The sequence below is a fragment of the Talaromyces stipitatus genome, genomic scaffold, assembly GCF_000003125.1.
Source record: "Talaromyces stipitatus ATCC 10500 scf_1105507295491 genomic scaffold, whole genome shotgun sequence".
Lineage (NCBI taxonomy): Eukaryota > Fungi > Ascomycota > Eurotiomycetes > Eurotiales > Trichocomaceae > Talaromyces > Talaromyces stipitatus.
Window position 1 is genome coordinate 314,116 of NW_002990122.1, and position 15,798 is coordinate 329,913.

General features: G+C 51.4%; 6 protein-coding genes across 6 annotated transcripts in view, besides 14 other annotated features; 3 read left to right on the forward strand and 3 right to left on the reverse strand.

Annotated features, from left to right (window-relative positions):
• Positions 1 to 1,294: 1,294 nt before the first annotated feature.
• TSTA_108590 (uncharacterized protein) lies at positions 1,295 to 1,973 on the forward strand (the record flags this gene model as incomplete). The annotated part of the gene is made up of 2 exons (XM_002488384.1): positions 1,295 to 1,830; positions 1,925 to 1,973. The coding sequence occupies 2 exons, from the start codon at positions 1,295 to 1,297 to the stop codon at positions 1,971 to 1,973; spliced, it is 585 nt and encodes a 194-aa protein (XP_002488429.1).
• Positions 1,854 to 1,918: a microsatellite.
• Positions 1,953 to 1,972: a microsatellite.
• A 256-nt stretch (positions 1,974 to 2,229) lies between the features above and the next one.
• On the reverse strand, positions 2,230 to 8,207 carry TSTA_108600 (reverse transcriptase, putative; the record flags this gene model as incomplete). Its single annotated transcript, XM_002488385.1, has 2 exons — positions 2,230 to 6,191; positions 6,236 to 8,207. The coding sequence occupies 2 exons, from the start codon at positions 8,205 to 8,207 to the stop codon at positions 2,230 to 2,232; spliced, it is 5,934 nt and encodes a 1,977-aa protein (XP_002488430.1).
• Positions 2,491 to 6,153: a mobile genetic element.
• A 102-nt stretch (positions 8,208 to 8,309) lies between the features above and the next one.
• On the reverse strand, positions 8,310 to 8,676 carry TSTA_108610 (uncharacterized protein; the record flags this gene model as incomplete). The annotated part of the gene is made up of 1 exon (XM_002488386.1): positions 8,310 to 8,676. A coding segment is annotated over one exon (367 nt), but the record flags the coding sequence as incomplete, so codon positions are not given.
• Positions 8,322 to 8,633: a mobile genetic element.
• Position 8,677: 1 nt separating the features above from the next.
• Positions 8,678 to 8,742: a microsatellite.
• A 254-nt stretch (positions 8,743 to 8,996) lies between these two features.
• On the reverse strand, positions 8,997 to 11,433 carry TSTA_108620 (reverse transcriptase, putative; the record flags this gene model as incomplete). The annotated part of the gene is made up of 3 exons (XM_002488387.1): positions 8,997 to 9,241; positions 9,388 to 9,467; positions 9,557 to 11,433. 3 exons carry the CDS (start codon positions 11,431 to 11,433, stop codon positions 8,997 to 8,999), a joined length of 2,202 nt encoding a protein of 733 aa, XP_002488432.1.
• Positions 9,258 to 9,380: a mobile genetic element.
• Positions 9,595 to 11,439: a mobile genetic element.
• A 232-nt stretch (positions 11,440 to 11,671) lies between these two features.
• Positions 11,672 to 11,929: a mobile genetic element.
• A 5-nt stretch (positions 11,930 to 11,934) lies between these two features.
• Positions 11,935 to 12,114: a mobile genetic element.
• Positions 12,115 to 12,358: 244 nt separating this feature from the next.
• Positions 12,359 to 12,381: a microsatellite.
• Positions 12,381 to 12,692: a mobile genetic element.
• A 27-nt stretch (positions 12,693 to 12,719) lies between these two features.
• Positions 12,720 to 13,943: a mobile genetic element.
• Positions 12,807 to 14,204, forward strand: TSTA_108630 (uncharacterized protein; the record flags this gene model as incomplete). The annotated part of the gene is made up of 2 exons (XM_002488388.1): positions 12,807 to 13,740; positions 13,762 to 14,204. The coding sequence occupies 2 exons, from the start codon at positions 12,807 to 12,809 to the stop codon at positions 14,202 to 14,204; spliced, it is 1,377 nt and encodes a 458-aa protein (XP_002488433.1).
• Positions 14,205 to 14,363: 159 nt separating this feature from the next.
• Positions 14,364 to 15,798, forward strand: part of TSTA_108640 (reverse transcriptase, putative) — a gene marked incomplete at both ends in the record, with an annotated part of 2,874 nt that continues 1,439 nt past the window's right edge. The window contains 3 exons of the mRNA XM_002488389.1: positions 14,364 to 14,382; positions 14,492 to 15,600; positions 15,630 to 15,798. The exon at positions 15,630 to 15,798 is cut by the window's right edge and continues 5 nt beyond it. Of these exons, the coding sequence (XP_002488434.1) occupies positions 14,364 to 14,382; positions 14,492 to 15,600; positions 15,630 to 15,798 (1,297 nt within the window). The remainder of the gene's footprint in view (positions 14,383 to 14,491; positions 15,601 to 15,629) is intronic.
• Positions 14,462 to 14,481: a microsatellite.
• Positions 14,509 to 15,798: a mobile genetic element.

The following is a 15,798-nucleotide window of genomic DNA, read 5'->3' on the forward strand; positions in this document are numbered from 1 at the left end:
ATGCAGCTATAGGGCTGAAGATCTTCTGTCCTTCAGAAGCTCTTGTCGTGGCTGCAAACGTGGATTCCAGGAGGGCTGTCTGTAGAGGGCCATCTGTACCAGAGCCTTTACGCGCCATGGTGTTGCCAGGCGCGTTGAGACGCGTCAACGGTCGCGCTCTTGGGAGCTAAGTAGTAGAGAGGGGTGAGGAATTTGAGCCTCTGACTGTTTGATATGAATAATTAAAAAGGAAGTCGCCTATCAACTCGAAATCGAGGGCGGTCCAAGAGTAAGGGGGACGGGGAGTGGCTAACTACATATATACGCGGCACGCACGTGCCGCGTTAGACTAACTGATATCCAGTGCCGAAACGCGCTAGGTTTGATATTCACGTTCCGACAACAAGAGACGATCCGCCAGCTCTCTGTCGAGCTAACAGCCGCAAGAAACGTGATCAGCACGCAACAGGGCCTTATTACTACCCTTAACGCTAGGCTAGAGAGCCTTGAAACCTACGTGAACGCGCTACAAAGCCGTCAAATCCTACCACTCGACCCCTTTGACACAACGCGTGAGGTTGCGGCGCACGGGCCACCGCCAAGAGCCGCTTCCACGGGAGGCTTAGCGTCCACCCCAATACAGCTAGATGCCGCGCCTGAGAGCCGCGCGATAAACTCAACCGCACCTCAGCCGCAGCCGCGATATCAGAATCCAACAAAGGCTACGAAACAAGCCGTACAGCCACCTGAGGGCCCCAAAAAAGTATTTGGAACCGCCGCGCAGACCACCAAACAGCCTGAAACTACCGCTAAGCCACTGACCAAGCCCGCACCTACGAAATGGGCCGCTATTGCCGCGAATAATACCCAATCTGGAAATCCTCCATCGAAGCGAGATCCTGATTTGACGACAAACCACGCTTATTGAGCTTTCCAAGGGCCTTTGCAGGCTTCTTAGCATCGAAAAACCCTCATGGAAAGTCCAGAGAGGCTTCCAGGGGCCACTGGAGATCCAGAAATCATAGGACCTGGATCTGGGGTTGATTCATCGACACCCTCCCAGGAACCGTCACAGCTACCTCCAACTACCCGTGCACTATTTGCAGGACTTGGAGACTGTCAGAAACAGTCCAATGAACCTACTTTGAGCAATAGCGACGCTCTACAAGCGCCACGACAGACTGGAGAAACCCAACAAGCCCCAGGAACGATCCTCGAGAAAAGGAAGGCCTCAAGGCTGACTATAGGATCTCGGACTCCTATAACTAGGTCTGGATTGAGCGCGGCTCCGAAGAGGAAGATTACACTTACCGCAATGCGTGCAGCGAGTGCTCCTGCAGAGGATAGCCTCGTGATGGGCCTGATCGAGGACCTCAACGGCCATCTGCAAGAGGCGGTCCACCAGCTCTCCGCGGAGCTGACGACTGCCAGAAACGTGATCAATACCCAACAGGGCCTCATTACTACTCTCAACGCTAGGCTAGAGAGCCTTGAAACTTACGTGAACGCGCTACAAAGCCGTCAGATCCTACCACTCGACCCCTTCGCTGCAACGCGTGAGGTTGCGGCGCACGGGCCACCGCCAAGAGCCGCTTCCACGGGAGGCTTAGCGTCCACCCCAATACAGCTAGATGCCGCGCCTGAGAGCCGCGCGATAAACTCAACCGCACCTCAGCCGCAGCCGCGATATCAGAATCCAACAAAGGCTACGAAGCAAGCCATACAGCCACCTGAGGGCCCTAAAAAGCCCGCACCTACGAAATGGGCCGCTATTGCCGCGAATAACACTCAATCTGGAGGATGGAAAACCGTCCAGTATAAGAAACAAGCCTTGGCACCCTCGAAGGCTCTGTCAACAACTAATTTGAAGCCCGTATTATTATTATTATTATTATTATTATTATTATTATTATTATTATTATTATTATTATTATTATTAATCAAGTTTATTGTCCGTACCCAGCCCTACTGGCTATTATTATTATTATTATTAATCAAGTTTATTGTCTGTACCCAGCCCTACTGGCTATGACAGACCACTAGAAGCCTTGGTGACGCCCTACAGGCCTCACCCCTATCAGAATCATACATGCAAAAATTCAAAATAAATCACTATCTCGTCCCCATGTCGCCGATATGCCAGGGACCTTTGGGCACTCTCCCTAGGCTAATCCTTCCGGAGATCCCTTATAGTTCCAAACCCGTGGGCACGCCTAGTTGGTACAAACCCTGACTAGTGTGCCCTTATCCCTACCCATCCTCCAGTGTGACACCTAGGCCACCTTCCTCCAACGTATCCCATCCCCACACATCACTAATCTCAGCCTCTCTGGCTGTCCGCTCATTATCATTAAACAGGTTGGCTTCAGCCACAAATTGCAGCAAACCCTGCGTCGCCCTAGGCTCAGCAAATAGCCTAGCCTCAGGACTTTCCTCAGCCGCTGTAGGTAGCGGCACTCCAGCTTTCTCGAGGGCTCGGTATAAAGCCCTCCGTCCTGTACGGCGTCCTCGGCATTCAAAAAGCACATGCCTCACTGTCTCATGAGGCTCCTTGCATGCCTGACACTCGGGCGATTCCCGTCGGCCTATTCGGTGTAGATAGGTGCCGATTGGGGCATGTCCTGTCTTCAGCTGGTAGTACCGACTAGCCAATCTTTTTGGGGCTTTTCCCGCCACTGGGTCAAGGTTCCAACCTCGAGGCATCTTGTAGACACGTCCATCTCTATGTCTGCCTTGTACAGCATTGATTCGAGCCCATTCAGATACTGCAGCTCTCCTTGCTTCTGTGCAAGCCCTTCTAACGTGCGCTAGAGATAGGTCCTCAAAACCAGGCGCGGTTTGTTTACTAGCTGCACGTTTAGCAGCTTGATCAGCCTGCTCATTCCCTTCAATCCCAGAGTGGCCTGGGACCCATTGTATTGTGACCGGTTGGCCTCTCAAGGCTAGTTTCTCAGCTGCCTTGTGAGCCCTGAGAACAAGGGCTTGCCCAGGGCCTGGCCTTGTCGATCTGAGGCGATCAATAGCATTCTGTGCGTCAAGTAACACCCAGATAGGACCAAGAGGTTGCCTCTCCAGTGCCCATTCAAGGGCTGTGGCTACTCCCACTAGTTCTGCGTCAAAGACCTCGTGTCCGTGGCCCATTGGCACCTCTACGTGTTCCCAGGGGCCTCCAGGTACAGCCTGTAAAGTGACACCGGCTCCTGCACGTCCTGTATCGAGTCTAGAGCCGTCTGACCAAAACGTTGTTCCAGCACGCTGTTGATTAGCCTCTGTTAGGGCCTCTTCCTTGTCAAGTACTCGGATCGAGCCTGGGAAGCTTTTGAGCTCATATTGTTCAGTTCTCTCAATTCCTCCAGAGGGGTCTCTGTTCAACCGTTGAGCAAGGTGCTTTGCAAGCCTTTGGCCAAGTCGATTTAGCACCTTGTTGTCTCTAGAGGCCCATTCACGGTCGTCCAGTGGTTGCTCTCCAGGTTGTGCGTGGAGGTCACCATGTCTGAGGGTGACTGGAAGTATCTGCGCTGTAGGATGCGTGTCAGGCAGAGCTAGTAGCCTCGCTGTGTATCGAGCTACTCTAGCGTCCAGTAAGACTGTCGCTGGCTCTAACGCTGCCTCTCTGATTAGGGCTCCGATTGGGGTTTTTGGGAACATGCCCGTAATACCTCTGGCTTGCTTATTGATCAGAATCTGGATCCTTTGTGCCCATGTTTTCTGGCCTTGCCACCATATCTCGGCACCCCATAGCAATTGGGCTTGCACTGTAGCCTTCTGTATGCGCCTCACTAATGCTGGAGGTAACCCATTAGCTCTGCAGAGTGAGTTTAACCTGATTATCGTATTTCTTGCTGTCTTAATTCGAGCGTTGTAGTGGCTCTTCCATGTAAGTTGGTTATCTAGGAGTATCCCTAGCCACCGTACTGTAGATTTGACAGTTGCCAACTCGCCTCCAACCCTGATCCGGGCTCGAGATACGTTTTGGGCCACTTGACGTCTGTGTCGTCTATAAAAGAAAGCGGCCTCAGTCTTTTTGCGATCAAATTGTACCCCGTTAGCCACCCCCCACTCGATGGCTACTTCCGCGGCTTTCTCGAGGATCCTACAAGCCTCCTTCACTGAGCTTGCGGCTGTTACTAGGCCTTGGTCGTCCACAAAGGACAGACATCGAACCTCTGGCACACTCCTCTCAATGGCTCTTGATAGCCCATGAACGTATAGAACAAAGAGAATGGGTGACACCGGAGAGCCCTGAGGTAACCCAGAGCTTATTGGTACTTCCTTTCCCACGTGTCCATCAATCACAAGAGTGACTCGCCGGTCAGATAGAAATGAGATCACCCAATGTATAAGATCTCCATCCACGCTAGCCTCTCTGAGTACCTCTACCAGTTTTGCTAGGATGACATGGTCAAAGGCCCCCTCAATATCCATAAATAGAGCTGCAGCTAACTTTCTATTTGCCCAAGCTTGATGGATCTCCTCAACTAGACATGCCACAGCATCAATTGCACTGCGTTGCCGACGGCCTCCAAATTGACCATCATGGAAGAGGTCTTGAGCCTCTGCAAAGTTTGTAATTAACTCTGCTACGAGCTTCTCAATTACCTTGCCTAGGCACTTCAATAGGCTTATCACTCGATACGCACTAGCCAGTGTGTAGTTGGTTTTACCGTTCTTTCTCAGTAGAACTCCCTTGGCTGTTTTCCAGACACGTGGATGTATCCCAAGCCTAAGGCACTGCCTAGTCAGGCTAACCACACGCTCTGAGTCTAGATTCCATAAGAGCCTGATAGCCCTGAAGTTCAGTAAATCTGTACCTGGAGCTTTCTCTAGTCCCTGGCTAAAGAGGGCATTCTTAACAACTTCCTCGTTAACCAGCTTGTGGGCCGATCCTCGCTCAGGAAGCTGTAACTCCATGTTACTGTTTGGAGCCTGTGGAAATGCACGGTGTCTAAAAACCTCCTCCTTCTCGCTAAAGGTGGCTGCAATCACCTCCCCTGAGGCCTCATCGGTGAGGGCTGGTGTGGTGCCTTGTGTTTGTGGTTTAGTATAGCGTAAGGCTGTCCAGCACCGTTTCTGATCTGGCAGAGAGCCCTCAGACGTGCCCTGAAGGAAACCCTCCCAGCACTCTCTTTTAGCTCTCCTGATCAGTGAATAGAAGCTCTTACGTGCTTCTCGATGCTCCTCGTCGCTAATCTCACCCGCTTGGTAGGCCTTACGAGCCTTGGAATACACGCTTCGTTCTGCCTCAATCTCACTGTTCCACCACCGCTTAGATCGAGCACAAAGCCTGATCTGTTTGCAGTGCTTGTTCAGGACCTCTGTCAATGTTCTCTCGATCCACTCGGCTTCACGTTCCACTTCCTCTGTTAAGGTTGTGTCTGTTAGTATTGGTTGAGTCTTTGCTAGTTCGTTCCAGGTGTCTTTTGCCTCCTGCAGAGCCTTTTTATCTCCTAGTAGAGCCTCTATCTGCCACCCTGTGACTTCTTTCCTTGTGGGCTCTGTACTCGTAGTTGCTGGAGGTTCCCAGCTAGCCCAGATCATAACATGATCTGACGGCGTGAGCCTCTGGCTTTCGATTTCCCATCCAGATAGAGGGCCAAGGGCTTGACTACTGATTGTGAGATCAATAATTGAGACCCTAGTCTCAGTAGATGTTTCAAATGATGCTGTAGAATCTCTAGGCTTATGAGGCCTTGTTGGCTCGTCAGGGTCGTTATTAATAAAGAGGTCATGCCTCATTATTAGATCCTCGAGGGATCTTGCGTTAACCCTCTGGTCGATATGGACATTCCACATCGGGCTGTGGGCGTTGAAGTCTCCAAGAATGAGGCATCGACCCTCTAGAATTGGTCCCCAATCAAGATCCGTGAGGGCTCTTCTTGTAAGTAGGCTCTCTCCTGAGTATGTATGACGTGCACCTAACCAGTTGTCATAGCAGTTCACTATCCTCGTACGCCTCCCCTGTTCTAGCACGTCAACCACCATAAAATATGGATGGTTAGCTAGATCTGTACGCGCCTCCACCACTAATTCTCTCACTAAATCTCTCCGAATCGCTGTCACTACTCGAGCATGTTCTCGAGGACCCTCAGGCCAGTAGAACAGGAAGCCAGGATGGCTTATCTGGTATTTTCCACGTACTGGGGGTTCCTGGAGACAGGCTATCCCGGCACCAGCCTGTAGTGCCACTTCTAGGGCTGTATGTACTACAGCGCCTGTACGGGCACAGTTGTGTTGTAGTACTATCATAGATCCTCACTTTGAGGCGCTTCAGTGGCTGACTTGAGCTCTGGCTCTAGTGGTTGTTGGCTATTTCCCTCGTGAATATCAGCCTCTAATTGCATCTCAGGCAGCAATTCATCTTCTTCTGGAGTTGACGTCTCCTCCTCTAGAGACTGTCCAGGTCTCTCCTCCGAGGTCAGTACCGGTTTTGGAGGCACTACCGCGAATGTCTCATCTAATGGGATGAGGTCTTGTAAGGATTGTTCCCTCATTCTCCGGATAGCCCTTTGACGAGCCTCCCTAGCTTTAGGGCACTTAGGAGATGTAGCCTCGTGTGCACCTTTGCAGTTAGCACACCTGATTACTGTGTGTTTGCAAGGTTTAGCTGGGCCAACCCTACAATCCACTACTGTACATGAGTGCTCTATTGCCTCATGGTCACCTGCGCAGATCGCGCATTTAGGAGGTTTGCCACCACAAGCCATGAAGCCAGAGTGGCCAATTCCGCAGCATCGAGGGCAGATACTCTCAGGATTTGACTCCCAATAAGGTGCTACTCGATGGTGCCGGCCACCAAACTTGATGCCTTTATTGATCAGTGTTCGAGCTTCCTCCAAAGAACCTACTGTCATCACAATCGTGGCAAATCTCTGGTTGCTAGCCTGTATAGTCTTAGCTCTTTTGAGCCACGTTGGCTCTCGTTTAAGCCTATATGGTGTTCCCAGCTCAATCTCTTCTTGGGCTAGTGCTAGGCCTTGGTCATTATACATGTAGCGGTCCACAGGCACTGCCTGTACCTTAACACGGTGCCACTGTTCGCTAATCTCCACAGAAATAACTGCTGGATCTGTTTGCCTTACAGCGGCTAGTAGAGTGTCGTTATGGACGGGCACGAGGGTGCTGCTGCGAGTGCCTCGCTCTAGGAGCACTGTTAAGGCCCCTGAGGCCGCGTATCCAGAATCGACCGCTCTTACAAAGTCAGGCAAACCTGCCTTAGCAAGGGCACGGTTAAGGGCTAAGAGGATATCGGCTTTCAATGCGGTAGGAGCATCTTTAGGATATCGTCGTCTAAAGATTAGCCGCCTCTCCTCCTTACTCCGGGTACTTACGGGCTTCAAATTAGTTGTTGACAGAGCCTTCGAGGGTGCCAAGGCTTGTTTCTTATACTGGACGGTTTTCCATCCTCCAGATTGGGTGTTATTCGCGGCAATAGCGGCCCATTTCGTAGGTGCGGGCTTTTTAGGGCCCTCAGGTGGCTGTATGGCTTGCTTCGTAGCCTTTGTTGGATTCTGATATCGCGGCTGCGGCTGAGGTGCGGTTGAGTTTATCGCGCGGCTCTCAGGCGCGGCATCTAGCTGTATTGGGGTGGACGCTAAGCCTCCCGTGGAAGCGGCTCTTGGCGGTGGCCCGTGCGCCGCAACCTCACGCGTTGCAGCGAAGGGGTCGAGTGGTAGGATTTGACGGCTTTGTAGCGCGTTCACGTAGGTTTCAAGGCTCTCTAGCCTAGCGTTGAGAGTAGTAATGAGGCCCTGTTGGGTATTGATCACGTTTCTGGCAGTCGTCAGCTCCGCGGAGAGCTGGTGGACCGCCTCTTGCAGATGGCCGTTGAGGTCCTCGATCAGGCCCATCACGAGGCTATCCTCTGCAGTAGCACTCGCTGCACGCATTGCGGTAAGTGTAATCTTCCTCTTCGGAGCCGCGCTCAATCCAGACCTAGTTATAGGAGTCCGAGATCCTATAGTCAGCCTTGAGGCCTTCCTTTTCTCGAGGATCGTTCCTGGGGCTTGTTGGGTTTCTCCAGTCTGTCGTGGCGCTTGTAGAGCGTCGCTGTTGCTCAAAGTAGGTTCATTGGACTGTTTCTGACAGTCTCCAAGTCCTGCAAACAGTGCACGGGTAGTTGGAGGTAGCTGTGACGGTTCCTGGGAGGGTGTCGATGAATCAACCCCAGATCCAGGTCCCATGATTTCTGGATCTCCAGTGGCCCCTGGAGGCCTCTCTGGACTTTCCATGAGGGTTTTTCGATGCTAAGAAGCCTGCAAAGGCCCTTGGAAAGCTCAATAAGCGTGGTTCGTCGTCAAATCAGGATCTCAGAGATCGTTCCTCTGGATGACTTTCAAAGAATCAGCATGTCCTGTCTTTAACTGGTAGTATCGACTAGCCAATCTTTTCGGAGCTTTTCCTGCCACTGGGTCAAGGTTCCAACCTTGAGGCATCTTGTAGACACGTCCATCTCTATGCCTGCCTTGTACAGCATTGATTTGAGCCCATTCAGATACTGCAGCTCTCCTTGCTTCCGTGCAAGCCCTTCTAACGTGCGCTAAAGATAGGTGCTCAAAACCAGGCGCGGTTTGTTTACTAGCTGCACGTTTAGCAGCTTGATCAGCCTGCTCGTTCCCTTCAATCCCTGAGTGGCCTGGGACCCATTGTATTGTGACTGGCTGGCCTCTCAAGGCTAGTTTCTCAGCTGCCCTGTGAGCCCTATTATTATTATTATTATTATTATTATTATTATTATTATTATTATTATTATTATTATTATTATTAATCAAGTTTATTGTCCGTACCCAGCCCTACTGGCTATGACAGACCACTAGAAGCCTTGGTGACGCCCTACAGGCCTCACCCCTATCAGAGTCATAACATGCAAAATTCAAAAATCACTATCTCGTCCCCATATCGCCGATATGCCAGGGACCTTTGGGCACTCTCCCTAGGCTAATCCTTCCGGAGATCCCTTATAGTTCCAAACCCGTGGGCACGCCTAGTCCGTGCAAACCCTGACTAGTGTGCCCTTATCTCTACCCATCCTCCAGTGTGGCACCTAGGCCACCTTCCTCCAACGTATCCCATCCCCACACATCACTAGACTCAGCCTCTCTGGCTGTCCGCTCATTATCATTAAACAGGTTAGCTTCAGCCACAAATTGCAGCAAACCCTGCGTCGCTCTAGGCTCAGCAAATAGCCTAGCCTCGGGGCTTTCCTCAGCCGCTGTAGGTAGCGGCACTCCAGCTTTCTCGAGGGCTCGATATAGAGCCCTCCGTCCTGTACGGCGTCCTCGGCATTCAAAAAGCACATGCCTCACTGTCTCATGAGGCTCCTTGCATGCCTGACACTCGGGCGATTCCCGTCGGCCTATCCGGTGTAGATAGGTGCCGATTGGGGCATGTCCTGTCTTCAGCTGGTAGTACCGACTAGCCAGTCTTTTTGGGGCTTTTCCCGCCACTGGGTCAAGGTTCCAGCCTCGAGCATCTTGTAGACACGTCCATCTCTATGCCTGCCTCGTACAGCGTTGATTCGACTCGAGCCCATTCAGATACTGCAGCTCTTCTTGCTTCCGTGCAAGCCCTTCTAACGTACGCTAGAGACAGGTGCTCAAAACCGGGCGCGGTTTGTTTACTAGCTGCACGTTTAGCAGCTTGATCAGCCTGTTCATTCCCTACCACTCCTGAGTGGCCTGGAACCCATTGTATTGTTACTGGCTGACCTCTCATAGCTAGCTTCTCCACTGCCCTGTGAGCCCTAAGAACAAGGGCTTGCCCAGGGCCTGGTCTTGCTGACTTGAGGCGATCAATAGCATTCTGCGCGTCAAGGAGTATCCAGATAGGACCGAGAGGTTGCCTCTCAAGTGCCCATTCAAGTGCTGTAGCTACTCCCATTAGTTCCGCGTCAAAGACCTCATGTCCATGGCCCATTGGCACTTCTACGTGTTCCCAGGGACCCCCGGGTACAGCTTGTAAAGCTACTCCAGCTCCTGCACGTCCTGTATCGAGTCTGGAGCCATCAGACCAAACCATCGTTCCAGGGCGCTGTTGATTAGCCTCTGTTAGGGCCTCTTCATTGTCAAGGACTCGGATCGAGCCTGGGAAGCCTTTAAGCTCGCATTGTTCAGTCCTTTCGATTCCTCCCGAGGGGTCTCTGCTCAGCCGTTGAGCGAGGTGCTTTGCCAGTCTTTGACCTAGTCGATTCGGCATCTTATTGTCTCTAGAGGTCCACTCACGGTCATCTAGCGGTTGCTCTCCAGGTTGTGCGTGGAGGTCACCATGTCTAAGGGTTCCTGGAAGTATCTGCGCTGTAGGATGCGTGTCGGGCAGTGTCAGTAGCCTCGCTGTATATTGAGCCACTCTAGCGTCCAGTAAGGCTGTCGCTGGCTCTAATGCTGCCTCTCTGATTAGAGCTCCAATTGGGGTCTTTGGGAACATGCCCGTGATAGCTCTGGCTTGCTTATTGATTAGAACTTGGAACCTCTGTGCCCATATTTTCTGGCCTTGCCACCAAAATTCGGCACCCCAAAGGAGTTGGGCTTGTGCCGTAGCCTTTTGTATGCGCCTCACTAATGCTGGGGGTAGCCCATTAGCTCTGCAGAGTGAGTTCAGCCGGATTATCGTGCTTCTTGCTATCTTGATTCGAACGTTGTAGTGATTCTTCCATGTAAGACGGCTGTCCAGGAGTATACCTAGCCACCGTACTGTTGGTTTGACAGTCGCCAACTCGCCTCCAACCCTGATCCGGGCTTGAGATATGTTTTGGGCCACTTGACGTCTGTGTCGTCTATAAAAGAATGCGGCTTCAGTCTTTTTGCGATCAAATTGCACCCCGTTGGTCACCTTCCACTCAATGGCTACTTCGGCTGCTTTCTCAAGGGTCCTACAAGCGTCCTTCACTGAGCTTGCGGCTGTTATCAGGCCTTGGTCATCCACAAAGGATAGACATCGAATCTCTGGCACACTCCTCTCAATGGCTCTGGACAGCCCATGAACATACAAAACAAACAGGATAGGTGACACCGGAGAGCCCTGAGGTAGCCCAGAGCTTATCAATGCTTCCTTTCCAATGTGTCCGTCAATCACGAGGGTGACTTGCCGATCAGATAGAAACGAGACTACCCAGCGTATAAGGTCTCCATCCACGCCAGCCTCTCTGAGGACCTCGATTAGTCTGGCTAAGACAACATGGTCAAAGGCCCCCTTAATATCCATAAACAGTGCTGCAGCCAGCTTCCCATTCGCCCAGGCTTGGTGAATCTCCTCAACTAAGCATGCCACGGCGTCAATTGCACTGCGTTGCCGACGGCCTCCAAATTGGCCATCGTGGAAGAGATCTTGGGCCTCTGCAAAGTTTGTGATTAACTCTGCAGCGAGCTTCTCAATCACCTTGCCCAGGCATTTCAATAGGCTGATGACCCTATAGGCACTTGCCAGTGTGTAGTTGGTCTTGCCAGTTGAGTCCAATATCATTGTGCGCTTGGGTGTCTTCTATGCGGCCCCCCATGCCCACAATCCCTGATCTAGCAGGTGTGCTTGTGGCTATTAGGACGCCTATTACTTTGCTCGCAATATCAATGGCTTTGTCCCTATCCCTTTCACATATCGTTTGTATCCGGCCTGTCCATGGTGGTACTGTAAATGCTTGGATAGTCTCTATCCGCTCACTTGCTATTGCCTCTAGTAACTGAGCTATCCTCTGTAGCGGAGACCTGAACCTCCGGGTTGTAATGGTTCTCAGTTTGACCAGGGGGTTTGATTTAGGTAGTGTCTGGATGTCGATCCGCAGTTTCGTAGCTTTCTCCATATGTCGATTGTGGAAAGGCTGGATGCCTGCTTCTGCCTCTGCCACTGCAGTTGCCACTGTCTGAAAGGCTCCTGTAACTGCGATTGCTCCATGTTTCTGCATTCTATTCAAATACTGTGTCTCTTTTGTTCCACAGCCATGCATCCAGACACTAGAGGCATAATCTCCACTGTTGCTCTAAACAATTGCCTTGCTGTCCGTGGGGATATCAATTTCAGTCTTCTCAGCGCCATCGCTGCTGTGAGCCCTTTGGTGGCAGCATTGGCAATGTGCTTCTTGAAGCGTAGTTGGGAGTCCATCACTACCCCTAGGATCTTTGCACTATCCTTTGGTTTGACCATTTTTCCTCTATTATTATTATTAATCAAGTTTATTGTCCGTACCCAGCCCTACTGGCTATGACAGACCACTAGAAGCCTTGGTGACGCCCTACTGGCCTCACCCCTATCAGAATCATACATACAAAAATTCAAAATAAATCACTATCTCGTCCCCATGTGGCCGATATGCCAGGGACCTTTGGGCACTCTCCCTAGGCTAATCCTTCCGGAGATCCCTTATAGTTCCAAACCCGTGGGCACGCCTAGTCCATTTTTTTTTTTTTTTTTTTTTTTCCTGTAATTGTGAATGGCGTACTGCTCGACCGATCTATATTCCGGGTGAAGTGCACAATGACTGTCTTTTCACTTTCAAATGTAGCTCCACTCCGTCTCTCCCAGTCTAGAGCTCTATCAATTATAGCCTGGGTGCCGGGTCGGTTTGATTCGGCAGTGGGACCTATCACCCAGGCTGTGTAATCATCCACAAATGCAATTGATCCTCCGGAGGCACTTATCCTGTGTTGTACTAGATCTGCGTTGAAGAAAAGGAATAGTATTGGGGACAGTGGTGATCCTTGTGGTAAGCCTGCCTGTGGTAGTTCCCGTTGTTCGCTTGGAAATCCATTGACCGGGGTGCCGAGATATGGTGGCAAGGCCAGAAAACATGGGCACAAAGGATCCAGATTCTGATCAATAAGCAAGCCAGAGGTATTACGGGCATGTTCCCAAAAACCCCAATCGGAGCCCTAATCAGAGAGGCAGCGTTAGAGCCAGCGACAGTCTTACTGGACGCTAGAGTAGCTCGATATACAGCGACGCTACTAGCTCTGCCTGACACGCATCCTACAGCGCAGATACTTCCAGTCACCCTCAGACATGGTGACCTCCACGCACAACCTGGAGAGCAACCACTGGACGACCGTGAATGGGCCTCTAGAGACAACAAGGTGCTAAATCGACTTGGCCAAAGGCTTGCAAAGCACCTTGCTCAACGGTTGAACAGAGACCCCTCTGGAGGAATTGAGAGAACTGAACAATATGAGCTCAAAAGCTTCCCAGGCTCGATCCGAGTACTTGACAATGAAGAGGCTCTAACGGAGGCTAATCAACAGCGTGCTGGAACAACGTTTTGGTCAGACGGCTCTAGACTCGATACAGGACGTGCAGGAGCCGGTGTCGCTTTACAAGCTGTACCTGGAGGCCCCTGGGAACACGTAGAGGTACCAATGGGCCACGGACACGAGGTGTTTGACGCAGAACTAGTGGGAGTAGCCACAGCCCTTGAATGGGCACTGGAGAGGCAACCTCTTGGTCCTATCTGGGTGTTACTTGACGCACAGAATGCTATTGATCGCCTCAGATCGACAAGGCCAGGCCCTGGGCAAGCCCTTGTTCTCAGGGCTCACAAGGCAGCTGAGAAACTAGCCTTGAGAGGCCAACCGGTCACAATACAATGGGTCCCAGGCCACTCTGGGATTGAAGGGAATGAGCAGGCTGATCAAGCTGCTAAACGTGCAGCTAGTAAACAAACCGCGCCTGGTTTTGAGTACCTATCTCTAGCGCACGTTAGAAGGGCTTACACGGAAGCAAGGAGAGCTGCAGTATCTGAATGGGCTCGAATCAATGCTGTACAAGGCAGACATAGAGATGGACGTGTCTACAAGATGCCTCAAGGTTGGAACCTTGACCCAGTGGCAGGAAAAGCGTCAAAAAGATTGGCTAGTCGGTACTACCAGCTGAAGACAGGACATGCTCCAATCGGCACCTATCTACACCGAATAGGCCGACGGGAATCGCCCGAGTGTCAGGCATGCAAGGAGCCTCATGAGACAGTGAGGCATATGCTTTTTGAATGCCGAGGACGCCGTACAGGACGGAGGGCTTTATACCGAGCCCTCGAGAAAGCTGGAGTGCCGCTACCTACAGCGGCTGAGGAAAGCCCCGAGGCTAGGCTATTTGCTGAGCCTAGAGCGACGCAGGGTTTGCTGCAATTTGTGGCTGAAGCTAACCTGTTTAATGATAATGAGCGGACAGCCAGAGAGGCTGAGATTAGTGATGTGTGGGGATGGGATACGTTGGAGGAAGGTGGCCTAGGTGTCACACTGGAGGATGGGTAGGGATAAGGGCACACTAGTCAGGGTTTGTACCAACTAGGCGTGCCCACGGGTTTGGAACTATAAGGGATCTCCGGAGGGATTAGCCTAGGGAGAGTGCCCAAAAGTCCCTGGCATATCGGCCACATGGGGACGAGATAGTGATTTATTTTGAATTTTTGTATGTATGATTCTGATAGGGGTGAGGCCGATAGGGCGTCACCAAGGCTTCTAGTGGTCTGTCATAGCCAGTAGGGCTGGGTACAGACAATAAACTTGATTAATAATAATAATAATAATACAAACACAAGGTACCACACCAGCTCTAACTGACGAGGTCTCTGGGGAGGTGATTGCAGCCACCTTTAGCGAGAAGGAGGAGGTTTTTAGACACCGCGCTTTTCCACAGGCTCCAAACAGCAACATTGAGTTGCAGCTTCCTGAGCCTGGATCTGCCCACAAGCTGGTTAACGAGGAAGCAGTCAAGAATGCCCTCTTTAGCCAGGGGCTAGAGAAAGCTCCAGGTACAGATTTACTGAACTTCCGAGCCATCAGGCTCTTGTGGAATTTAGATTCAGAGCGCGTGGTCAGCCTAGTAAAGCAGTGCCTTAGGCTTGGGATACATCCGCGGATCTGGAAAATAGCTAAGGGGGTTCTCTTGAGAAAGAACGGTAAAACCAACTACACACTGGCTAGTGCATATCGAGTGATAAGCCTATTGAAGTGTCTAGGCAAGGTGATTGAGAAGCTCGTGGCAGAGCTAATCACAAACTTTGCAGAGGCCCAAGATCTCTTCCACGATGGCCAATTTGGAGGCCGTAGGCAACGCAGTGCAATTGATGCCGTGGCATGCTTAGTTGAGGAGATTCACCAAGCCTGGGCGAATGGGAAGCTGGCTGCAGCACTGTTTATGGATATTAAGGGGGCCTTTGACCATGTTGTCTTAGCCAGACTAATCGAGGTCCTCAGAGAGGCTAGCGTGGATGGAGACCTTATACGCTGGGTAGTCTCGTTTCTATCTGATCGGCGAGTCACCCTTGTGATTGACGGACACATTGGAAAGGAAACATCGATAAGCTCTGGGCTACCTCAGGGCTCTCCGGTGTCACCTATCCTGTTTGTTTTGTATGTTCATGGGCTGTCTAGAGCCATTGAGAGGAGTGTGCCAGAGATTCGATGTCTATCCTTTGTGGACGACCAAGGCCTGATAACAGCCGCAAGCTCAGTGAAGGAGGCTTGTAGGACCCTTGAGAAAGCAGCCGAAGTAGCCATCGAGTGGGGGGTGACCAACGGGGTGCAATTCGATCGCAAAAAGACTGAAGCCGCATTCTTTTATAGACGACACAGACGTCAAGTGGCCCAAAACATATCCCAAGCCCGGATCAGGGTTGGAGGCGAGTTGGCGACTGTCAAACCAACAGTACGGTGGCTAGGTATACTCCTGGACAGCCATCTTACATGGAAGAATCACTACAACGCTCGAATCGAGATAGCAAGAAGCACGATAATCCAGTTGAACTCACTCTGCAGAGCCAATGGGCTACCCCCAGCATTAGTGAGGCGCATACAAAAGGCTACGGCACAAGCCCAACTCCTTTGGGGTGCCGAGTTTTGGTGG